Here is a 24391-nt window from a genome sequence, read left to right on the forward strand (position 1 = left end):
CTTGGGTCTACAACCAGAGAGACAGAGCTAAGGTAACACAGGCCATCTACCCACAACCTTAAGAGCTGCAACCAGGTACCCAAACCACAGACCAAGAGTTTGTCACTGGCACCACACACAGTGGTTATACATAGGGAAAAGACCTGTTTTGTCTGTCTGGCAGAGACTATTAGCATCCTATGCACAGCATATTCAGAGAAGGCTAGATTAAAAAGTAACTCAGTTTAGTGAAGATTGAGATTATCATCAGTGTGAGAGGGGGGCGGTACTTGGTAGTAGTGAATGCTGGTGTTGATGCACTGTTGTTGTTGAAGCGCCTAGTAACAAAACCTGACTATACTGTGTGTGCATGGAAGGGATGTTGGTTTGAAAAAGTCTATTGACACTGATTCAAATGGTGAGTTCTTGAAAATATCACATTTAAGATGCTTAACAATGCATTTAAGGCTGTCTATTTCTTATACACCATTTTTGGATGCATTAACTCTGTGGTATAAGCTAACTGTGGGTATAAAGGGTATATTAGAGGGTGTATGTGTGTGGGCCAATGGTGTGAAGAAAGCAGACAGTCTGACACTTAGGGAACGTTTCTGAAACACCAACACGTTGACTCGATGGAGACATCAAAGCTTCTGCATGAACATTTCTTCAGACTCAGAGCTGATGGAAAGAACTGAAGCAATCTGTCAGTCTCCCCTGATTATTCTCATGACAGAAAATGAATTAGAGTGTTGTATCGTGTATAGTTTCACACACATACAACCCCAACACCACACTAGATAAAGAACCGCAGCATGATATGAAGAGACGCACACAGAGGTTTCAATAATCTGACAAATCATTAGCACAGGAAGTGCATAGGTTATTTTCTACTGGCAGACAATCTGTTTAGCTGCTGCTAATACATTAAACACTAACACAAATCTTTTCTTCTGACGGTACAAAACACTACCTTTCCATGATGTTCAGTTATTTCAGAGAAAGGTTGATCTCAATCTCCAAATACATCCTTCTGGGTCTTAGGTTTGTCACAGGTTATTTGGACATATCAGCATTGGGCGAAGGCGGTGCTTAAACTGCTTGGCTTCGATGGATGATAAACACAGTTGAAAATATCTGACCAAATAACACAAGCTTTTAGTTCTGGTTTAACTGAGAGTACCAAATCAAGCATGAGCATGGTTGGTATGATATGCTAGACTATATGATGTCACACTGTCCATCCGAGAGATGATCATGGTTCACCTTTTCACCTCTGCAGTAAACTGTCACTTTAAAAATACCCTACCTTCTTCCTCACATCAATGAAGAACACAAATAGATACAGGCTCTAAACTGTAAAACCTTCTTGGGGAATCTGTCAAGAGTTGATGCACTCAGAGTTAGCCTGTGTTCTTATATGTTGGAGTGGGTATGGAGTGTTGAACTGTGGGTTATGGTGAGGAGAAGTCTATGGGCTGGACACAAATTAAGCCGAGTCATGGACTATGAAGTACTGTCAATATAGATTAAAAGTACTTTTTAGTCCATGACTAGGCTAAATGTTCTGCACCAAGCTAGTGTGACAGTGAGGAAGGGAGGCCGGGGGTTAAGTACTGTACCTGTATCTCCAGTTCAGAGATCTGTTGCTGCAGCTCGGCCATGGCAGCGATGTTGTCAGCCTCTCTCAGCCTCACCGCCATCACCTCCTCCTTGTTCTGAAACAAACAAATGAACAAACACTGTCAGGCCAGTGTCACTCAACTGAAGTAATGTTTCTAGAGTGTTACCAAAGACATGTTGACAGCCATTACACACTAAGCCCCAGGGTCACAACAACTTGCATCTATCTGAGTGCTACTCTTAACACAAACTTTGAACCTTCTGAAACAGTTGTTCAGTATGATTCCTGCAGTAATCCCAGAGAGACAAGGGGTGTTGCTGAGCTGCACAGAGGTTTCACACACACACACACACACACACACACACACACACACACGTTTAACATCAGCAGCACAGAGATGTTATCTGAAGATGTCAGGCAAAACTGCTTCCCTCTTCAGAACCTGGACTCTGAAGATCTGATTTTAACAAGAAGCAACGGATCAGATTAAGGATGATTTTTGACAACTCAAACCAGTGATTGAGAAATATTTCCAGTTTGACTGATTGTGGGGCCGATACGCTCTCATCCATTTCACACTATCATGCCGACCCAAACCAAACTGTGCCGGCTCAGATATTTTCTTGTCTCAAGTCATCTCAACATCTCTTACCTTGCACTCAATCTCTGCCTGTTTGCGTTTGATCTCCTGCAGCTGAACGCGTAGGCCCTTATTCTGGGCCGTCAGCACAGTCACACGCTCCTGAAAGCCCCGCCCCTCCTGCTCTGCCCGACGCAGTTGGTTGCTATGGATCTGGTTCTGCCGGAGGGGAAGGATATGGTAAGTAAATATTGGGAGGGGTCAGTTTACTCATCACACATTTCTGTTATTCTAGAATAGTCTCTATTCACAACCCCACTGTAATATCACAAGAGGCAACCCATTTAAATCAGGTACTATAGCTTGAATCTGCTAAATGGCATTGTTCAACAACTACATTAGATAGTAGTAACTGAACTCTGAATACAACACATCTTTATGGGAGCTACTGACAGTTAAGAATATGTACCTCTGCTGCCCCCTCGTGGTTGAACAATGCAATAGAAAGGGCCATTTGTTTACTCTCACACATGCATGTGAAGATACACTGGTACTAGGGCTGCATGACATGTTAAACATAGCAAAAAAAAATTATACCGTTAAATCGCATCTCCATTTCACAGAATGGAACCTTTTAAGCGCATATATTGCCATACGGACCCTTTCAAGCGCAGAACACAACACGGAACACAGTTACGCTCAATGCTTGTGCCTTTACATTGCTGAAGACCTTGTGCTTCTTGCCAAAATCTTGTCTAAGTTATGCCCAATATTACCGGAGCTATATTTTTTCTTTCTGCCACGGATTCATGAGCATGTTTGTTTAGCTAGCGAGTCATGTTACCTAACTAGCTAGCTATCAACCTGATAACTTGACCATTGACTAGGCTATGCACAAATTTGGATGGTTCAGGAAGAACTGAAAAGGAATAGGCTTCTCAGAGATATTTCTAAAGGTGGGGTGTGTATGATTGTGTGTGTGTGTGACAGAGGATGTGTGAGAGAACGGGAGTAAGTGGGCGAGTTCGTTTTGTATTGCCTGGTGCCGCGGGTGGGTTGAGATTTCGCTTAAGAACAAATGGAATGGCCTAAAATGTGCAAACTCCGCCCACCCGGAGCACCAGGCCATACAAAACTAACTCGCCCAGCGAGATGGCGAGTGTGGAGGCCTATGTGTGTAAAGTTATCTGAACAGGACAGATGGTTACAGTGTTTTCATAACATTGTTGGACATGTTTAAAAGGTCTTTGTTCTTTTTTTACTATAGTCACACTCATTTAGAATGCCTGAAGAATAATTAGTACTTGATCAAATTAAAAAATGTACTCAATTATTTGAATCATTTGACAGCCATAAATTGGTACACTACTAATATTTCTCCAAAGGCTGAGCTGTGTGTGTCTGTCTGACTGACCTGTGTCTCCAGCTCCATCATCCTCTGACGTGTCTCTCTGAGCTCTGCCTGGGCCTCAGCCTCCCGTAGCCTGACACTCATCAGCTCATCCTGCAGCTCAGACACAGCATTCTTCCTAGGGTTGTCCTTCCAGCGGCCCGCCGTACGCGCCAGGTGACGCTGTAGGAGCAGGGGGAGCACACAGTCAACCAAAGATGTTCGGACTCGACACACCTAAAATAGCAGTCCTCAACTCATACACACATGGAGATTGAGCAAGATTACAAAAATACATTTAACATTTACATCAGGTATATTCATGTTAATCCTCTCTGGGTCTCTTAGTGCTGTGTCTTGGGCAGGAGTACTCATGGTACAGCTGAGCTAGTCAAGTCAAAACACATTTCACATTTTATTTTAAGTTCATCAGTTTCAATACACTATAGACCTACAGAAGGAACGTTTTATTGCTCATCCATATATTTATATATTCTTAATTCCATTTCTTTACTTAGATGTTTGTGTATTTGGTACATGTTGTGAAGTTGTTAGATATTACTTGTTAGATATTGCTGCACTCGGAACTAGAAGAACAAGCATTTCGCTACACTCGTGTATGTGACCAATAAAATGTTATCTGTTAATGTGTTTGTATGGTGTGGAGAATAGATGTTCATCCTCACCTGCCAGTGCTCCTCCAGGTCTCTGACCTGTTGTCTGAGCTCCTTCAGCCCCATCACAGCCTCAGCCTCTCTCAGCTTCACTGCTATCAGCTCCTCCTGCAACCGCACCACGTTGGTGTCATCTGGCAGAGATGTGTTCCTCTGGGGGACAGGCAACCAAAACAATGACTGAGAAGACAACTTCAGGATGCTTATGTCACGGGACAGTAAAATAACAGGGATGCGTTCAGCAAGGCACAACATTGTGGAATTTTCAGATATAATTGTTTACGTTAAAAAAAGCTAGTCTCTACATGTAGAAAAGGAATCACGTCCAGTCTAGTCATGACATTTACATCTGCAATATTCCACAACGTTTGCCTATTCCAGGCAGAATGCCCGACAGAGGTGTGGGACTAGGAGGCACCGTGACAGTGTGTGAATTGATGATAGACAGTTTGAGCCAGGTAACACACCTTCTCTATGTCCAGGATCTTGTCTTGCATCTCCTTGAGGGCACACTGGGACTCAGCCTCCTTTAGCCTGGCCTGAACCAGCTCTCTCTCCAGCTGCAGGATGGACTCCTCTGTGTAGCGCGGGATGCCCTTCTACACAGGGAGGAAGCAGGAGGAAGGAGAGAGAGCAAGAAGAGAGTAAGGAAGAGATCTAGAGTCAGAGCTTTATATGACTCCGGGAAACCGGCCCAGTGTCCTTAAGGTTGGTCTCTGAGTAGGAATATTATGTTGAATCTTGAAATAACTGCTAATTCAAATGACCTACTTCAAATCACAAATCTCCAAACAATACAAATGTAATGTATAACAATATACATGTTACACATTTTCACTCAGGTATATACAGTTGAAGAAGTCGGAAGTTTACATACACTTAGGGTTGGAGTCATTAAAACTTGTTTTTCAACCACTCCACAAATTTCTTGTTAATAAACTATAGTTTTGGCAAGTCGGTTAGGACATCTACTTTGTGCATGACAAGTCATTTTTCCAACTATTGTTTACAGACAGATTATTTCACTTACAATTCACTATCACAATTCCAGTGGGTCAGAAGTTTACATACACTAAGTTGACTGTGCCTTTAAACAGCTTGGAAAATTCCAGAAAATTATGCAATGGCTTTAGAAGCTTCTGATAGGCTAACTGACATCATTTGAGTTAATTGGAGGTGTAGACCTCCACAAGTCCGATTCATCCTTGGGAGCAATTTCCAAACACCTGAAGGTGCCACATTCATCTGTACAAACAATAGTATGCAAGTCTAAACACCATGGGACCACGCAGCCGCCATACCACTCAGGAAGGAGACGCGTTCTGTCTCCTAGAGATGAACGTACTTTGGTGGGAGAAGTACAAATCAATCCCAGAGCAACAGCAAAGGACCTTGTGAAGACGCTGGAGGGAAGAGGTACAAAAGTATCTATATCCTCAGTAAAACTAGTCCTATATCGAAATAACCTGAAAGGCCGCTCAGCAATGAAGAAGCCACTGCTCCAAAACCGCCATAAAAAAAGGCCAGACTACAGTTTGCAACTGCACATGGGGACAAAGAACGTACTTTTTGGATTGATGTCCTCTGGTCTGATGAAACAAAAATAGAACTGTTTGGCCATAATGACCATCGTTATGTTTGGAGGAAAAAGGGGAAAGCTTGCAAGCCGAAGAACACTGTACCAATTGTGAAGCACGGGGGTGGCAGCATCATATTGTGGGGGTGCTTTTCTGCAGGAGGGACTGGTGCACTTCACAAAATAGATGGCATCATGAGGTAGGAAAATAATGAGGATATATTGAAGCAACATCAAGACACAAGTCAGGAAGTTAAAGCTTGGTCGCAAATGGGTCTTCCAAATGGACAATGACCTCAAGTATACTTCCACAGTTGTGGCAAAATGGCTTAAGGACAACAAAGTCAAGGTATTTGCAGTGGCCATTACAAAGCCCTGACCTCAAGCCTGTATAAAATGTGTGGGCAGAACTGAAAAAATGTGTGCGAGCAAGGAGGCCTACAAACCTGACTCAGTTACATCAGCTCTGTCAGGAGGAATGGGCCAAAATTCACCCAACTTATTGTGGGAAGCTTGTGGAAGGCTACCTGAAATGTTTGACCCAAGTTAAACAATTTAAAGGCAATGCTACCAAATACAAATTGAGTGTATGTATGTAAACTGCTGACCCAATTGGAATGTGATGAAAGAAATTAAAGCTGAAATAAATAATTCTCTCCACTATTATTCTGACATTTCACATTCTTAACATAAAGTGGTGATCCTAACTGACCTAAGACAGGGAATTTTTACTAGGATTAAATGTGAGGAATTGTGAAAAACTGAGTTTAAATGTATTTGGCTAAGGTGTATGTAAACTTCCAACTTCAACTGAAAATATCTATATATCTCAAATACACTGTAGTATTGTAAAACAAAAAAACGTTGCTAGCTACCTAGTTCAACTGCTCACAACTCCTCTAAAATAAACCAAGAAGTATGGCACTTCACTTTCAAAAACATATTCTCAATTGCATCATTGATTTCCTCTCTAGGACAAATAAGCCTCCCTCTTCCAAGTCATTATAAATGGTTAATGGATATAGCAGCACATTATGTAAAACACTGCTTCATTCACATCAGTGCAGACATTATCATCTCAACATGTTTCCCCTCATCAATATTAAAAGGGGTCTGTTTTGCTAATGAATATACAGCACCAAGAGAGGGTCCTGCTGGCCGGGGTACCATCCATTCCACACCCATACATCAGATGCTTATAAATTCATGAATCCTTTCCTGGGAGTATGTTAATGGATGAAAAAAGTGGCTGAACTGTGTCAAACAGCATGTCCCAATTTCCAGGCATGCATGAAAACAGGATCATTATGTATAGTGAGAGAGCGAGTGCATTCTGCAGTGGAGAGGTAGGGAGAATCCATATCCACTGTTACCATCACTCAATGCAGATTTAGTGCTAAGCAATGTACACATTTCAATTGGCCAGACCTGGTGATCACCCCTCCCATTGAGGGCACTGTAATAACTGCCATTTACGAAGGCACTTTAATCCAAAGCAGTTTAGAGTACAGTGAGAACATACGTTCACGTACATTTTGTTGTCTCCTGCATTCCATCACCACCAGAGACGGCACAGGTGCACGTGCCCCATCAGATCTGCCCTGTTTAAAATTAAATACAAATATATATTTTGCTGTTTCTCTGTAATACTACTAGCCACCTATCAACTGTATGAAGTTGTCTTTAGCTAGCCCAGATAGGTTCCCAATCTCCCAACCTCATAAGTAGCTACCAAGAAGACATTTCAGACCATCAATCAAGTTATATTAGCTAGCTTGTCTAACTTAGATGGCATGCCTGATGGCAAGGTTGCTAGACTTTAGAAAAGCAAGCAATTAGTAAATGTACGGAATAAGATTCACATTCCTTTCAATCTTTTGCCCAGATTAAGGCAGAGAAGCATTTTTTGTAAAAATTGTGTTTTTTTTATTACAAATAATAATAATGGACACCAGTCAGGAGGATACAAACAGCTCAAGAGGCATGTTTAAATATGCAGTTATTATATATATTTTTTTACTTAGAATTAAGCTTATCCTCACATTGTGCCCCCTCAGATTCTGGGGGTGCACGACACCCCTGATCACCATTGTACCAACTGAGCCATACAGGACCTTCAACTTGGGCACTGTGCTTCTCCTTACCAATAGGGGTCTCTGCTGGAGATCCCTGATGGTGCTCTGTGCTAGCTCCAGCTGAGCTGTGGCCTCTTCGCTCTGCTGCCTGACCGTGGCCAGCTCCCGCATGACCAGGTAGGTCTCCTCTGCCTCCTGGGCACGTGTCACTTGTCCCTTTAGGACATAACCAACCGAGGGGTAGGATGAGCAGGGTGCACCACGGGGGTGGGATGGACGGAAGGGGTGGGCAAATCAAAGATAATATAAAAGTGGGATTTGGAGTTTAGAAACGCATGCTGTTTTTTTTCTCTGCAAATGTTTTGACAGTCTTATTGGTTGACTGATTGATAGCTCTAAGCATTTTGTTTTGGCATGGTTCGAGATACATGCGCATGCTGGGTGATTAGTTAATTTTTTCTGATTTCAATGTCCTCATTTTATATTAATTGATAAAAAGAAAATACTGTAATCGCAAAGACATTTATTGTGCCATCATTTAAAGGTAAAATTATGAGCATGCAAAGCTACATTGAGATAGAGAAATCTAAGTGGTGAAAATTGCAATGTGAGATGGGGGGGTAAAGGAGGAGAAAATAAAGTTTATACCTGGATCAATCTATCTGCCAATGAAGCACTTTCCTACAAAACAGAAATATCCACAAGAGAGATAAAGCAAAGAGAGAGACCAATTAACACAGTTATAACGTAAATATAAACAAAACACTTGATTTTGTTTTTGAAAAGGGAAATTCAATGTTCATTGTCCTTCCTCCGTCATTTTGCCAACCGATTAAGTCTATACAATTCGAGAAATCTTAAATTCCACTTCAGTTAGCCATGCATTGATGTCAATTTATTTATCTGTTATTTTACCAGGTAAGTTGACTGAGAACACGTTCTCATTTGCAGCAACGACCTGGGGAATAGTTACAAGGGAGAGGATGGGGATGAATGAGCCAATTGTAAACTGGGGATTATTAGGTGACCGTGATGGTTTGAGGGCCAGATTGGGAATTTAGCCAGGACACCAGGGTTAACACCCCTACTCTTACGATAAGTGCCATGGGATCTTTAATGACCTCAGAGAGTCAGGACACCCGTTTAACTTCCCATCCGAAAGACGGCACCCCACACAGGGCAGTGTCCCCAATCACTGGCCTGGGGCATTGGGATATTTTTTTAGACCAGAGGAAAGAGTGCCTCCTACTGGCCCTCCAACACCACTTCCAGCAGCATCTGGTCTCCCATCCAGGAACTGACCAGGACCAACCCTGCTTAGCTTCAGAAGCAAGCCAGCAGTGGTATGCAGGGTGGTATGCTGCTGGCAATGGGAGAGGTTAGGATACGCCCCATAGTGTCTTAGTAATTTAGACAGTTTCGGAGGTAGAAAAGGAACATGGTCTTCAGGTGTGGTGGTGATAAGTCGTCGTGACAAGGTTGTGGGGGATAAAGTGGTGACAAAGTGAGAATTAGGTGGTGGTGGTGAGAGAGACAACATGGTGATGAGTTTCAGACAGGCAAAGCAGAAGACTAAGGCTGAATGGGGCTAAGAGGAAAAGCATCATTAGAAGTTAGCTATAAAACAGCAAAATAACAGTTGTTTAGATGAAGCCATGCTTTATAGGTTCGCGCCACACGGTTAAGTTTTAGAAGTTGTTGTGTCATTCCAGTTAATATTTTGGGTATGACGTTGCAGCCGTCGACTGTTGTTTGAAGCGATACTGTGATATGAGTGAGTGGTTATGTCCCAGACAGAGTCTGGTCATTTGGAACAGCTACTCAGGCTTCTGCATGGTGCCCTGGTACTCTGGCCAGGCCTGGCAATGCCTGTATCTTTGTGCAAACACAGAGGAGGATCCCAACAACATGCACAACAAAGGCAGCCGTGTACTCTGGCATGCAGTGCTCCTCTGCATCATCTTAAGAGTGTACAGCCATCACTCTCACAGTGAGTCCGTCAAGCGTTTTACAGCTTTAGTTAGTTAGTGTCTGGTGGAATTACATAGAGCCCCAGAATGTAGCCTTGTGGAGCTCCACAGCCAGCTACTGTTTTAGAGTCTGGCTTAACTGGTCCTGAGTGTGGATCTCAAGACTGAGACATGCATATCAATGGAAGACTTCCATTCCAAAGCCAACTAGGATCCATTTATCCTATAAGATACACACCGACAACACTCACAGCCCAGTTAGTAACAACAAGACTCCGCCATGTGTCTTTAGTGACCAACAAGAGACGCATGAACAAGCGCTTGATGGTTTAATGTAGGGGGTTATGGTTTGTTGTGTGAATAGCCATGACAAGCGTTTACTGGTATAATATGGCTTCTTATTATGACTGGTGTCATGACATAGGATGGCAAGGAGAGCCACGGTTCAACTTCTCCTCCTCCTTTTCACTCACTTTCTCCAGTGTGTCTATCCTCTGTTTCAGCAGTCGGTTCTCTGTGCGCAACCTCTGCAAAACAAAGACACGCAACACACAATAATTATTCCAAACTGGGTTTTTAAGTACAGTGCACTCGGCTTAGGGAGAGTGCGGTTATAGTGATCAACTGCTTATAGTGATCAAATGGAGCTGTACTGATGTGATGACTATAGGAGCGCACTGTACTACTGCCAAACTAAAAACGTAGCCTACTGCGCCACCACTCACCTTAATCTCCACCTGCTCCTCCATCTCCTTAGTTTTGATTGTAGTGTATTCCTTTTCCAACCTGAAAACAGGAGTCATACAGCATCAATACAGAGCACCGACAACACTTGTACTTGCTTCAAGCATCCATCTCCAGTAACCCGGCCTAGACCCCAGAGAGCAAGCAGAAATGTACTACTCACTTCTTCATCTTCTTGGCGTTGTACTTGACATTATAAGCAGCCAGGATGACCTTGTCTGGTCCACTTTCCAGCTGGTGGGGAATGACCCTCTGAAAGTACTACAGCAGAGCAGGGAAGACAATGGGTGAGGACCAGACATGCATGCTCACATAAAGCAACTTTGAGTGTGTTTGTCGTTCAATTTGTATGCCATAGCATGGTCCCAGATCAGTTTATGCGGTCCAGCCAACTCTTACGGTCATTGACACAACAGAACAAACAGATCTGGGACCAGATTATTGCCTGCTGGCAATAACTGCCCCTCAGGGATGAAAAAAGTATATTGAATTGATAATTGTGTGCATTAACTCAGACATGGTTGTTATTCCAATGTTTATGGCTGCTCAGTCATACCTGTAACATTCCCTCCATATCAAGCTGTATGAGTTCTGCCTGATTCATCTGTAGGATGGCCAGCCCCACGCGGAACACTATCTCCAGACCCTGAGACAAATATTACATTATCAAAGCATTATCTTTGCATTATCATAGCATTGCGTTATCTAGTACCACACGGAACACTATTTTCAGACCCTACGACAAAAAAAGCACTGCGTTAGAGGTGAAATTTAATTTTAGTCCATAAGATTAAGTTATGTGCTTTTGGCCAAGGCCACCAGAGGGTACCAAATGCTTGCATTTACGCACAGCCCATTGTGTTTGCTGTAATACAAACTATATTCTGGATTCACTCGGTAGACTGGAAGTAGATTGTCAAACATGAGTAAATCAGAAATAATTATTTAAAGCTACAATCTGGGATTTGTTTATCAGCAAAATGGCAGCCCTGCCACTTATTTTGGTCTACAGTTGAGGGATGGGGATGCACCTTTAACTGGACTCACCTCTAACATGAAGATATCAAAGATCCTGGTGGCAACAGGGAGAGGGAATGAGGTGAGGAAGATGGTGAGGAACCAGGAAGAGGCATACATAGAGGTGTGGAAACTCTGGGCCTGGAAGTGGATATGGAGGTCTGGGAGAAGTTCCTGAAGGAGAGGGGGGACGTTGGGAGAAAGAGAGAGACAGAGATAGATACAATTAAAATATATAATCATAAATAGATATGACCCATCATGACACTGACTGATTTATGATAAGAGTGCCTGCTAAACTATTAAATATAAAGTTGTTATTCATGATATTGTCTCAGTGAATCAAAGTTAAAGGATCATCTAACAGTGCATCAATAATGCTCTGTAAAGGTTTGTCATTCAATCGTGTTCCGAACCCATGCCAGGTCTTACCTGGATCATATACTCAAACTGATACATGCAGAGACCCAGTTCAGCCATACTGGGCTTGAACAGTTCTCTCAGTCTGTAGTCTTGCATCAGCTTCACAAACACACAGAACGCCTCCTCTTCTGGCATCTAGTGACAGGGACACCCACACACCAAACAACACAAGAGATCATCAAGCAGATTCATCAACCTTCAACAAAATACTTTCTCACACCATCTAGGCTAGAGGACAGACACATTTTAAGCCCAGTGCTGGACTAAAATATACCTTCAATGCAGTTTTTTTTGTCCGTTCCTAGGCTTAATCTGTATCTGGGAAACCAGCCCTTAGACTTCGCAATTGTATGAAACCATCAACAAAACATGTCTTCCTCATATACATAAAATACACATTTCACACATCACAATACAAAATATCTACCATAGTACAAGATAATCACATGAAAAACACAACTCTCAGTACACAGTTCTCTGATCTATATAACATGTCTGTCAATGTGTGTAGTGGCAAGTTGCATGTGACCAATGACACAGTATGTTTTTCTATGTGAGTGAGGCTATCGGGTAGACAGCGTGTGTTTGCGTGTGGTAGACTGTGACATTACCTGCATGAGAAGCAGTCCGACGATAAAAGCACTTCCCTGACAGTAGCCGACCTCCCGGTCCACCAGAGAGTAGGCCTGCAACAACAGGAAGTGACCTCGGATCATGGTCAAGAGGAGAGCCAAGCACTTTGGGGCTGCAACTCAATGCCCAAATGGCACCCTATCCCCTACATAGTGCACTACTTTTGACCAAAGGCTATGCAACACATAGGGCAATATCCAAAATTAAATCTAGAATCGGCTTCCTATTTCGCAACAAAGCCTCCTTCACTTATGCTGCCAAACATACCCTCGTAAAACTGACTATCCTACCGATCCTTGACTTCGGCAATGTCATTTACAAAATGGCCTCCAACACTCTACTCAACAAATTTGATGCAGTCTATCACAGTGCCATCCGTTTTGTCACCAAAGCCCCATATACTACCCACCACTGCGACCTGTACACTCTCGTTGGCTGGCCCTCGCTTCATACTCGTCACCAAACCCACTGGCTCCAGGTCATCCACAAGTCTCTGCTAGGTAAAGCCCCACTCATCTCAGCTCACTGGTCACCATAGCAGCACCCACCCGTAGCACACGCTACCGCAGGTATATCTCTCTGGTCACCCCCAAAGCCAATTTTTCCTTTGGCCGCCTCTCCTTCCAGTTCTCTGCTGCCAATGACTGGAACGAACTACAAAAATCTCTGAAACTGGAAACATTTATCTCCCTCACTAGCTTTAAGCACCAGCTGTCAGAGCAGCTCACAGATCACTGCACCTGTACATAGCCCATCCAACTACCTCATCCCCATACTGTATTTATCTTGCTCCTTTGCATCCCAGTATCTCTACTTGCACATTCATCATCTGCACATTCTACCATTCCAGTGTTTAATTGCTATATTGTAATTACTTCGCCACCATGGCCTATTTATTGCTTTACCTCCCTTATATTACCTCATTTGCACATGCTGTATATATACTTTTTCTACTGTATTATTGATTGTATGTTTGTTTATTCCATGTGTAACTGTGTTTTTGTACGTGTCAAACTGCTTTGCTTTATCTTGGCCAGGTCGCAGTTGCAAATGAGAACTTGTTCTCAACTAGCCTACTTGGTTAAATAAAGGTGAAATAAAAAAATAAATCACTGCTCCAGAGTCCAATGGCAGTGCACTTTACAACACTCCAGCCGACGCTTGGCATTGCGCATGGTGATCTTAGGCTTGTGTGCGACTGCTCGGCCATGGAAAACCATTTCATGAAGCTCCCAACGAACAGTTATTTTGCTGACATTGCTTCCAGAGGCAGCTTGGAACTCGTGAGTGTTGCAACCGAGACCAGACGATTGTTCTGTAAGCTTGTGTATCTCTACCACCTCACGGCTGTGCCGTTGTTGCTCCTTGGCTGGGCCAATTGTGCACCGCCATATGGGACTCCAGGTCATGGCCGGTTGTGACACTGCCTGGGAACGAACCCGGGTCTGTAGTGATGACTCTAGACCGCTGCGCCACACGGGAGGCTGAAACAGCTTTTCTTGAACAATTCTGCCACTGGCTAATGAGAAAAATAAAATTAGCAGCTCTAACGCAATATTGTTCTTCATCTTCTATTGACAGGACAGTAAACTGAGTACTAGTCTGTTTGTGCTATCCTGCCAAGAGCACAAACAGATCCGTGACCAGGCGAATAGGACAGATAGTAGAAGACAGACAGGAAAGATGAGTCGAAAGATGGGACCAGGATTCATTCCAGTTAAGTGTATATCCACCCACCCACAGGTAACTGCCCAAATAAAGGAAACATCAAAATAAAGTGTCTTAATAGGGCATTGTGCCAGTATCTGCTGTTCTGCCCTTGAGCAAGGTAGTTAACCCCCACAACAACTGATCCCCTGGGCACTGGTGATGGGGCTGCGTTAATCGACATCCACCCGCACCCCTCTGATTCAGAGGGGTTGGGTTAAATGCGAAGGACACATTTCGGTTGAATGCATTCAGTTGAGCAACTGACTCAACCCACCTTTCCCATGAGCCAGAACAGCTTCAAGATTCTACAAGTGTCTGGAACTCTATTGGAGGGATGCGACAGCACTCTTCCACAATAAATTATATAATTTGGTGTGTTGATGATGGTTGTGGAAAACGCCGTCTCAAACGCCACACCAGAAGTTGAGATCTGGTGACAGATGGCCATGGCATATGGTTTACATCGTTTTCATGCATATCAAACCATTCAGTGATTACTTGTGCCCTGTGGATGGGGGCATTGTCATCCTATAGGGACACAGCCATGGTAACCAAAATAATGGCGTGCCCAGCATTTTTATTTATGACCCTGAGCATGGGATGTTAATTGCATAATTAACTCAGGAATCACACCTGTGTGGAAGCAATTGCTTTCCATATACTTTGTATCCCTCATTGACTAAAGTGTTTCATTATTTTGACAGTTACCTGTATGTGCTGAAAGCGCCAGCGGTAAAGAGCTAAACCAACACACTGTAAAGCAATCTGTTGCGGGTAAAGGTTTCAGACAAAGCACCAGGGTCGCAAAATTCCAGTTACTTTCCCAGAATTATTTGGCTTTTCAAAAATACTGGTTGAAGAGTTCCAGATTTGAAGATTCTCTCGTGGGAACTTTTCTGGAATTCTGCAAACCTATGAAGCATTCACCTTCATAACATTGAAGAGTACTTCCTGTCCCAAGCTGTCCTCCTTAAAGAAGTCATGCTCAGGATACGTCCGGGCGATGTCCCGGCGAATCAGCTTCTCACATGGTGATGTCATTTTCAGCAGCTCAGAGTACTGGTCTTTGATAGGCATGTTCTGGGCGTTGCATAGCAACTGCCATACTATTGCTCGGAAGTGATGGGGGATCCCTTTTCTGACCAGATCCTGTTTGGAGAAGAAAAAAAATATTGGTCAATACCGTCCCGAATGCTTGGGACCTTCCTACCCTAAACCTTAACCCTTACTTAACCTTAACCATTTTGCATTTCAACTTCAATGGGGTAGGGACATCTCAAGGTACCCAAATAGCACGGACTAAACATATAATCAGCATTTACTTTGTTTTGAAAATGCTAATATTACCAATTGGTGTCAGTGGACAAACCAAAGTGTGGTTTGCAGTTTACCCAACCTTGTCTATAGATCGCTTTCAAGGTATATAAATAGTTTCGATTAACTAGTGTATTCCTAATAATTAACGTAACAGCCTCTGATGGAAAATATGTAGTCCTTGTTTTCTGAGTGTGTTAAAATACCAAGGAACATACTGGTATCCACATCAAATGTTTTATTCTATGTGGTGTTCAGAGCAAACACAATCATGTGTCTGTGTGCTGCTACACTCCAGTGTGTTTTCTCCACAGCACAGCATGTACCCCAGTCAGTCATTCTAATAACATTTTCCACCACTAAATATAATCTAGTCAGCGAGGAATTGTGCAGAGTGAAATGTTGTTCTTGTAAATTACTGCCGATGTGACTTGATAAAGACATTTCCTCTGCAGAGAGGGAACACTGACCAGTGGTGCTGGATGGAGTGTGTGTTAGTGTGTGTGTAAGTGTAGGCTGTGTGTTGTTTTTGTGTGCGAGTATGTGTGTGTGCAAGCTTTCGAGAGTGTGGGGTCAGGGGATCTTTCTCTCTGAGGTCAGTCTTGACAGTCCCAGCCTTGTAATGGAAACACACACACATACAATCCCTCCACTGGATAATACTCAGACACACATGCAAGAGGAAACACATGAATAACGCATACAGCTGCAATTACGCCTGTAAAACGACCTACTCACATTACTCTGTATGTCACTACATTACTCAGACTATGGTTGGTGTTCACTCAGTGTTAAGTCCCAAATGGCACCCTATTTCCCATCTAGGGCTCTGGTCAAAAGTAATGCAGTATGTAGGTCATAGGGTACCAGTTGGGACGCAACCAAGGACAGACTCATTGTTAAGAGGCTTATCTTTTTTTCTGGAGCACCCTAGTGGAAAAGAGGGAATATGATGCATTGAATTCGTCGCTAGTACGTTAAATTGAGAATGTACATTTTGCTGATAGAACATAAAAGTAGTACACGTAGTAGTATCATCCTGCCTTGCAAGATGAAACACACTAGACTAGATCAACAGGAGAGAGCAATGTCAACTGAGCAATCTATTTGTTGAGGAGCTCAACATGATGATTAATAATATGACTAGGATGCAGTCTTGCAACAGTCAGGTTACATGGAGGTGATGTAGCTAAGGCCTCTTCTCTGGAAAAATTGTGAAATACAATTGTCAGTCATAGGGCTGTGGCGGTCACAACATTTTGTCAGCCAGTGATTGTCAAGCAAACAACTGCTGGTCTCACGGTAATTGACCGTTAATTAACAAACACATTTAGAATCTCCTGGCTTCCACACACAGCCTTCAAGCCACTGATGCAGATCTTTGGAACATCTACATTTTAAAATGTATTATAAATATATGTATAGGCTATATTACATTCACAATAAATCCATTATTTATTTTAGACAGGTCTAAAGAAACATGATATGAAGAAAATGTAGTCTATTTCAGAAGACTTGTCCTGATCTAGCTATGCCATATGGCTGTGGGCTACACTAGTGCATTTAGCAGACAAGATTTGCTTAGAATTCCGTGGCATTAGTTTATAGTATGTAGAATTCAATTGAACAAAGCTGAATATTTTTCTCCAACCATTGAGGGAGTGTGCACACGCAGCTATTCTGTGTTTAGTGGTTAACTAAGAAATAGGTACTCCCTGTATGCTTAATTTAGAGTTATTAATGTAACTTTAGTTGCTCTACAAACGTTGGGCTATATGTTTTGCATGATGTGACTAATGATTATTTGAAAAAAGTCACATGAAAAGGCATGAGCTCTGCTTTGTTTTTTTGCGCAGGCTGTACACAGCAAAAGCACTAGCCTATGTCGGACTCCCAAGTGGCGCAGCGGTCTAAGGCACTGCATCTCAGCGCAAGAGGCGTCACTATAGTACCTGGTTCAAATCCACGCTGTATCACATCCAGCCGTGATTGGGAGTCCCATAGGGCAGCGCACAATTGGCCCAGTGTTGTCCGGATTTGGCCGTCATTGTAAATAAGAATTTATTCTTAACTGAGTTAAATAAAGGTTAAATAAAAAATATGTTTTAAATGTCAATCTACTATCCCCCTTAGTACAAAAGTTGACCTATTCTATTGGTCAACTTGCCCTTCTGTGCGAGAAATAAATATTTCAAACATAGTGTAGGACAGTTGTGGGATTCGATAGATCTCAAATTAATATAACCACTAACATCAAAAAACATGTTTTACGCAATGAGGCTGATGCAACAGATCAGAACGTTTAGCTAAAAAATGTTGATAAACTAATAGGCTATTTTTTCACATTATAAGTGCAGCAATGTGCACACGGAAGGAGGCTGGCTATAAGCGCAAATGTCCCATTAGCGGGAAAACAGCCTTATCAAAAGTGACCACAAATGCGTTTATGCATGTAATGCTTTTATTATAAAAAGGTTAATTTTTATGGTGAAAATGATCTTCCCCAAACTTGAAACTCACACGCTGCTTATGTATACCAGTTAGGCTCTCCACCCCTTGTTAAGCAGATTAATGAGCTTCATACGATACAAACCATATCAAAACATATAGGCATATGCGCTAGGCTACATGAGGTGTGCGACTATGATTAGAAGAAGCTGCACACAAAAAAGGCATAGTTTCTTGCCTTACACTGGCATCATTCACAAGTGATATGCTAATATTGTCACCATCAGACTATTCTTGATTTAATCTTGCCTTTACAGATACTAAATAATATATGTGTGAATTATTATTATTTTTTTGAATGGACCATTATCATCCATGTATCTTGAAACAGGGGCAGGGGAAAATTACATGCCATCTACGCACTTAAATAGCGAATGGAGGACATTTTTCCCGTGGTTCATTTTCATGCCAGCCAGGTAGGCTATATTCCTGCTGTAAAGATAAGCGATGTGCTTAACCTCGTTGATCTCTAGGCGATATTTTGTCACGAAAAGATGCTCGACTATGCATATTCTTGACAGTTTTTGAAAGAAAACACTCTGAAGTTCCAGAATCTGCAAAGATATTGTCTGTAAGTGCCCCAGAACTCATTCTACAGGCGAAACCAAGATGATGCGTCAACCAGGAAATGAGCAGAATCTCTGAAGCTCTGTTTTCCATTGTCTCCTTATATGGCTGTGATTGCGCAAGGAATGAGCCTACACTTTCTGTCGTTCCCCCAAGGTGTTAGCAGCATTGTGACGTATTTGTAGGCATATCATTGGAAGATTGACCATAAGAGACTACATTTTCCAAGTGTCCGCCTGGTGTCCTGCGTGGAATTCGGTGCGCAAACGCCAGCTGCTTGTACTTTTCCATTTGATTGAGGGGAGAAACCATGCTTCCACAAACGATATATCATTGAAGAGATATGTGAAAAACACCTGAGGATTGATTCTAAACAACGTTTGCCATGTTTTCAGTCGATATTATGGAGTTAATATGGAAAAAAGTTTGCGTTTTGAGGACTGAATTTTAGTTTTTTTTTTGGCAGCCAAATGTGATGTAGAAAACGGAGTTATTTCGAATTCACAAAGAATCTTTTTTGGAAAAACTGAGCATCTGCTATCTAACTGAGAGTCTCCTCATTGAAAACATCCGAAGTTCTTCAAAGGTAAATGATTTTATTTGAAGGCTTTTATGTTTTTGTTGAAATCTTGCGTGCTGGATGCTAACGCTAATGCTAACGCTAAATGCTACGCTAGCTAGCCACTTTTACACAAATGATTGTTTTCCTATGGTTGAGAAGCATATTTTGAAAATCTGAGATGACAGTGTTGTTTACAAAAGGCTAAGCTTGAGAGATGGCATATTTATTTCATTTCATTTGCGATTTTCATGAATAGTTAACGTTGCGTTATGGTTATGAGCTTAGGTCTGTAAATAGAATCCCGGATCCGGGTTTGGTAGACGCAACAGGTTAATATTAGGAAAGTTGAGAAGTAAATATAAACTCAGCAAAAAAAAGAAACATCCCTTTTTCAGGACCCTGTCTTTCAAAGATAATTCGTAAAAATCCAAATAACTTCACAGATCTTCACTGTAAAGGGTTTAAACACGATTTCCCATGCGTGTTCAATGAACCATAATTAATGAACATGCACCTGTGGAACGGTCGTTAAGACACTAACAGCTTACAGACGGTAGGCAATTATGGTCACAGTTATGAAAACTTAGGACGCTAAAGAGGCCTAACTACTGACTCTGAAAAACACCAAAAGAAAAATGCCCAGGGTTCCGGCTTATCTGCGTGAACGTGCCTTAGGCATGCTGCATGGCATGAGGACTGCAGATGTGGCCAGGGCAATAAATTGCAATGTCCGTACTATGAGACGCCTAAGACAGCGCCACAGGGAGACAGGATGGACAGCTGATCGTCCTCGCAGTGGCAGACCACGTGTGACAACACATGCAGAGTATCAATACATCCAAACATCACACCTGCGGGACAGGTACAGAATGGCAACAACAACTGCCCGAGTTACACCAGGAATGCACAATCCCTCCATCAGTGCTCAGACTGCCCGCAATAGGCTGAGAGAGGCTGGACTGAGGGCATGTAGGCCTGTTGTAAGGTAGGTCCTCACCAGACATCACCGGCAACAATGTTGTCTACGGGCACAAACCCACCATCGCTGGACCAGACAGGACTGGCAAAATGTGCTCTTCACTGACGAGTCACGGTTGTGTCTCACCAGGGGTGATGGTCGGATTCACGTTTATCGTCTAAGGAATGAGCGTTACACAGAGGCCTGACTCCGGAGTGGGATCGAATAGGAGGTGGAGGTTCTGTCTTGGTCTTTGGCGGTGTGTCACAGCATCATCGGACTGAGCTTGTTGTCACTGCAGGCAATCTCAACGCTGTGCATTACAGGGAAGACATCCTCCTCCATCATGTGTTACCCTTCCTGCAGGCTCATCCTGACATGACCCTTCAGCATGACAATGCCACCAGCCATACTGCTCGTTCTGTGCGTGATTTCCTGCAAGACAGGAATGTCAGTGTTCTGCCATGGCCAGCGACTAGCCCGAATCTCAATCCCATCGAGCACGCCTGGGACCTGTTGGAATGGAGGGTGAGGGCTAGGGCCATTCCCCCCAGAAATGTCCAGAAACTTGCAGGTGCCTTGGTGGAAGAGTGGGTTAACACCTCACAGCAAGAATTGGCAAATCTGGTGCAGTCCATGAGGAGGAGATGCACTGCAGTACTTAATGCAGCTGGTGGCCCCACCAGAAAGACTGTTACTTTTGACCCCCCCTTTGTTCAGAGACACATTATTCTATTTGTTAGTCACGTCTGTGGAACTTGTTCAGTTTATGTATCTTATGTTCATACAAATATTTACACGTTAGGTTTGCTGAAAATAAACGCAGTCGACATTGAGAGGATGTTTCTTTTTTTGCTGAGTTTAGTAGGCCTAGCCTATAAAAAGCTGATGGGATGCTCCTCTATTTAGTAGAGGCCATCACTCTGTTTTCTCATGCAATTGCATAGCCTTTAGAAATGTTGTGCAACACAAGCTCATCATCTCTCATGAAGTGTTTGATTAGATGTTTTATTACATTTATGTCCGAGTGATTAGAGGGACAATATATTGCTGAGTACCAGGCAGTTAGCAAGTTAGGTAGGCTACTAATGACCATCAGCAGCATCAGAGCTTGGAGAAGCCTAATTACTGTGACTAAACGGTCATGTGGAATTGACTGTCTTCATGACTCGTGACCGCCGGTGTGGTGGTAATTCCATCCCCGTAACAGCCCTAGTCACGCAGCCGAGGTCCAGTGGAAGGTTCTCCACCACTTTAACACACAATGCAAAACTAATGCATAACAGCACCTCAGATTTACAATTAGCTTTTTTGTCGGTGACCAGGCTTACGATTCGAACACACCGACAGCGTCATTGCACAAAATAGTACGCAGCTTCATCTGGATATGTATGCAATAAAAGCTCAACTTCTGCTACCATTTCTGTTAAGCCGTCTACGCATAGACAATTTGACGCATACATTCGATAAATCCAACATATACATCACACCGAATGCACTGCAACTGCCTCTGCAACGCAATGCTGTAAGGAAAACGCTGCGTTTCATTGGAAATTAATTGAAACTCTGGTGTACCAAAATGCAATGATGCTGTCGGTGTGTTGGAAGCAATACTGTTGGTCCAGGAAACACGCCCTGATGGGATGGGGCCACAGTGTCTCCTGACCCCTCCTGTCTCAGCCTCCAGTATTTATGCTGCAGTAGCTTGTGTCGGGGGGCTAGGGTCAGTTTGTTATATCTGGAGTACTTCTCCTGTCTTATCCGGTGTCCTGTGTGAATTTAAGTATGCTCTCTCTAGGAGGACCTGAGCCCTATTACCATGCCTCAGGACTACCTGGCATGATGACTCCTTGCTGTCCCCAGTCCACCTGGCCGTGCTGCGTCTCCAGTTTCAGCTGTTCTGCCTGCGGCTATGGAATCCTGACCTGTTCACCGGACGTGCTACCTGTCCCAGACCTGCTGTTTTCAACTCGAGGCAGCAGGAGCGGTAGAGATACTCTTAATGATCGGCTATGAAAAGCCAACTGACATTTATTCCTGAGGTGATGACTTGCTGCACCCTCGACAACTACTGTGATTATTATTATTATTTGACCATGCTGGTCATTTATGAACATTTGAACATCTTGGCCATGTTCTGTTATAATCTCCACCCGGCACAGCCAGAAGGAGGACTGGCCACCCCTCATAGTCTGGTTCCTCTCTAGGTTTCTTCCTAGGTTTTGGCCTTTCTAGGGAGTTTTTCCTAGCCACCGTGCTTCTACACCTGCATTGCTTGCTGTTTGGGCTTTTAGGCTGGGTTTCTGAACAGCACTTTGAGATATCAGCTGATGTACGAAGGGCTATATAAATACATTTGATTTGATTGACTGATTCAGATGTCATTGACATGGGTAATCAGACTTCCCCCTGTGCGACTAGAGAGACACCATCAGTTGGCAGTGAGCACTAAGAAGCTACATTTAGAACAGGGTTCACACTGTAAAATCAAGACAACAGTAGTAAGGGTCAGTGAGAGACATAGCTGGCCTTGGGAAAAAAAACCTGAACTGCGCCTATATAGTATCAATACCAGGAAACAAAGAGACTGCTGTACTGTACTGAATGTATTCACTAACTTCATTGATTAAAAATATTTGTGCAACTTGTAAGCGAAGATAGGAACCTTGTATTATTCGCTATTCTCTGAAGTATTCAGGTGAGGATGAGAGGAATCGAGTACAGATTGAGATTCACCAATTCACCTATAGGTTTAGGGCCAAGGGGAAGGGGTAATAGTTAGGGCCAATGGGTTGTGGTTAGGGCCAAAGGGAAGGGAGTGAATTGAGACTGGCTCTTCCAGAGTTGCCTTTGACTCTTACAAAAGGCCAATAATAGTCTCTCCCTTTTTAAGCTTGTCCCCAGGCTATTGTGTACAGGAAGTGTGTAGCGCACGAGAGTACTCACCTTGAGCTGCTTCTCGTTCTTCTTGCGGAAGTCCTCCCACTCGTTAACGATGCGTCCCCAGAGGATCCAGGAGTCCTCCTCCAGGTGAGACAGATTGGAGGAGGCCGAGGAGCTGGACACCAGGCTGGAGACGCTGTTCCTCCTGGAGCCGTTCACAGAGCGGAGGGACTTACTGTCCGTCTCCAGCAACCTAGAGACACAAACAACATGCATGAGCTTCTCTTGCCAAATATGACCAGCATATAACCATTATACTCAGGCACACATGATCTCCAATGAGACATTATGTTGGGAGTTCGGACTGAATGAGAGAGCATTTCATTGTATGTTCGGAAGTGAAGGCAGCACAAATTACAGACGTCAGATATAGATTATTTAATGTAGCTTTAGCTGCTAATGTACCAAATCAAGAATAAACACACATAACTGGTCAATCTGAAACATTTCATTAGTGTCAATAGATGGGCCTCCCGAGTGGCGCAGTGGTCTAAGACACTGCATCGCTGTGCCACTAGATATTCTGGGTTCAAGTCCAGGCTCTGTCGCAGGCGGCCGCGACCGGGAGACCCATGGGGCGGCGCACAATTGTTCCAGCATCGTCCGAGTTAGGGGAGGGTTTGGCCGGCAGGGATGTCCTTGTCCCATCACGTACTAGCGAGTCCTGTGGTTGGCCGGGAGCAGTGCACGCCGACACGGTTGCCAGGTGTACGGTGTTTCCTCCGACACATTGGTGCAGCCGGCTTCCGGGTTAAGTGGGCATTGTGCCAAGAAGCAGTGCGGCTTGGTTAGGTTTCGGAGAATAGACGGCTCTCGACCTTTGCCTCTCCCGAGTCTGTACGAGAGTTGCAGCGATGAGACGAGACTAACTACCAATTGGATACAACGAAATTGGGGAGAAAAAGGGGTAGAAATAAAAATATTTTAATAAATAGATAGTCACTGTTACAGTAGAAAGGATCAGAAATGCATTGATATGGGCAGTGTGGGTTTACTGTGGGTAAATGCTTGAGGCAAGTAGCCCAATAACTGATGCTGAACATTTATCCAAATCGTGCTGGCACTGGTAGACGGTGAAGCCACTAAATTCTAGCGCAGTACTAAAAATGGAAAAGCTCATTCAATACAGAAGAATTAGCAGTGA

General features: G+C 43.3%; 1 protein-coding gene across 10 annotated transcripts in view; it reads right to left on the reverse strand.

Moving 5' to 3' along the window:
- Positions 1 to 24391, reverse strand: part of LOC139409397 (ecotropic viral integration site 5 protein homolog) — a 60044-nt gene that overhangs the window by 10577 nt on the left and 25076 nt on the right. For 4 of the 10 annotated variants that reach the window (XM_071154495.1, XM_071154494.1, XM_071154493.1 and 1 more), the window contains 17 exons: positions 23251 to 23440; positions 15323 to 15544; positions 12664 to 12738; positions 12062 to 12187; positions 11660 to 11803; positions 11169 to 11258; positions 10776 to 10873; positions 10594 to 10654; positions 10342 to 10395; positions 8547 to 8579; positions 7968 to 8114; positions 7356 to 7424; positions 4715 to 4846; positions 4260 to 4400; positions 3598 to 3756; positions 2256 to 2402; positions 1602 to 1697 (listed from right to left, as the gene is read on the reverse strand). In XM_071154495.1, coding sequence (XP_071010596.1) covers positions 1602 to 1697; positions 2256 to 2402; positions 3598 to 3756; positions 4260 to 4400; positions 4715 to 4846; positions 7356 to 7424; positions 7968 to 8114; positions 8547 to 8579; positions 10342 to 10395; positions 10594 to 10654; positions 10776 to 10873; positions 11169 to 11258; positions 11660 to 11803; positions 12062 to 12187; positions 12664 to 12738; positions 15323 to 15544; positions 23251 to 23440 — 1984 coding nt within the window. The remainder of the gene's footprint in view (positions 1 to 1601; positions 1698 to 2255; positions 2403 to 3597; positions 3757 to 4259; positions 4401 to 4714; positions 4847 to 7355; positions 7425 to 7967; positions 8115 to 8546; positions 8580 to 10341; positions 10396 to 10593; positions 10655 to 10775; positions 10874 to 11168; positions 11259 to 11659; positions 11804 to 12061; positions 12188 to 12663; positions 12739 to 15322; positions 15545 to 23250; positions 23441 to 24391) is intronic. The other 6 variants (XM_071154496.1, XM_071154497.1, XM_071154500.1 and 3 more) reach the window with 2 other exon arrangements.

Source organism: Oncorhynchus clarkii, chromosome 5, assembly GCF_045791955.1.
Source record: "Oncorhynchus clarkii lewisi isolate Uvic-CL-2024 chromosome 5, UVic_Ocla_1.0, whole genome shotgun sequence".
Taxonomy (NCBI): domain Eukaryota; kingdom Metazoa; phylum Chordata; class Actinopteri; order Salmoniformes; family Salmonidae; genus Oncorhynchus; species Oncorhynchus clarkii.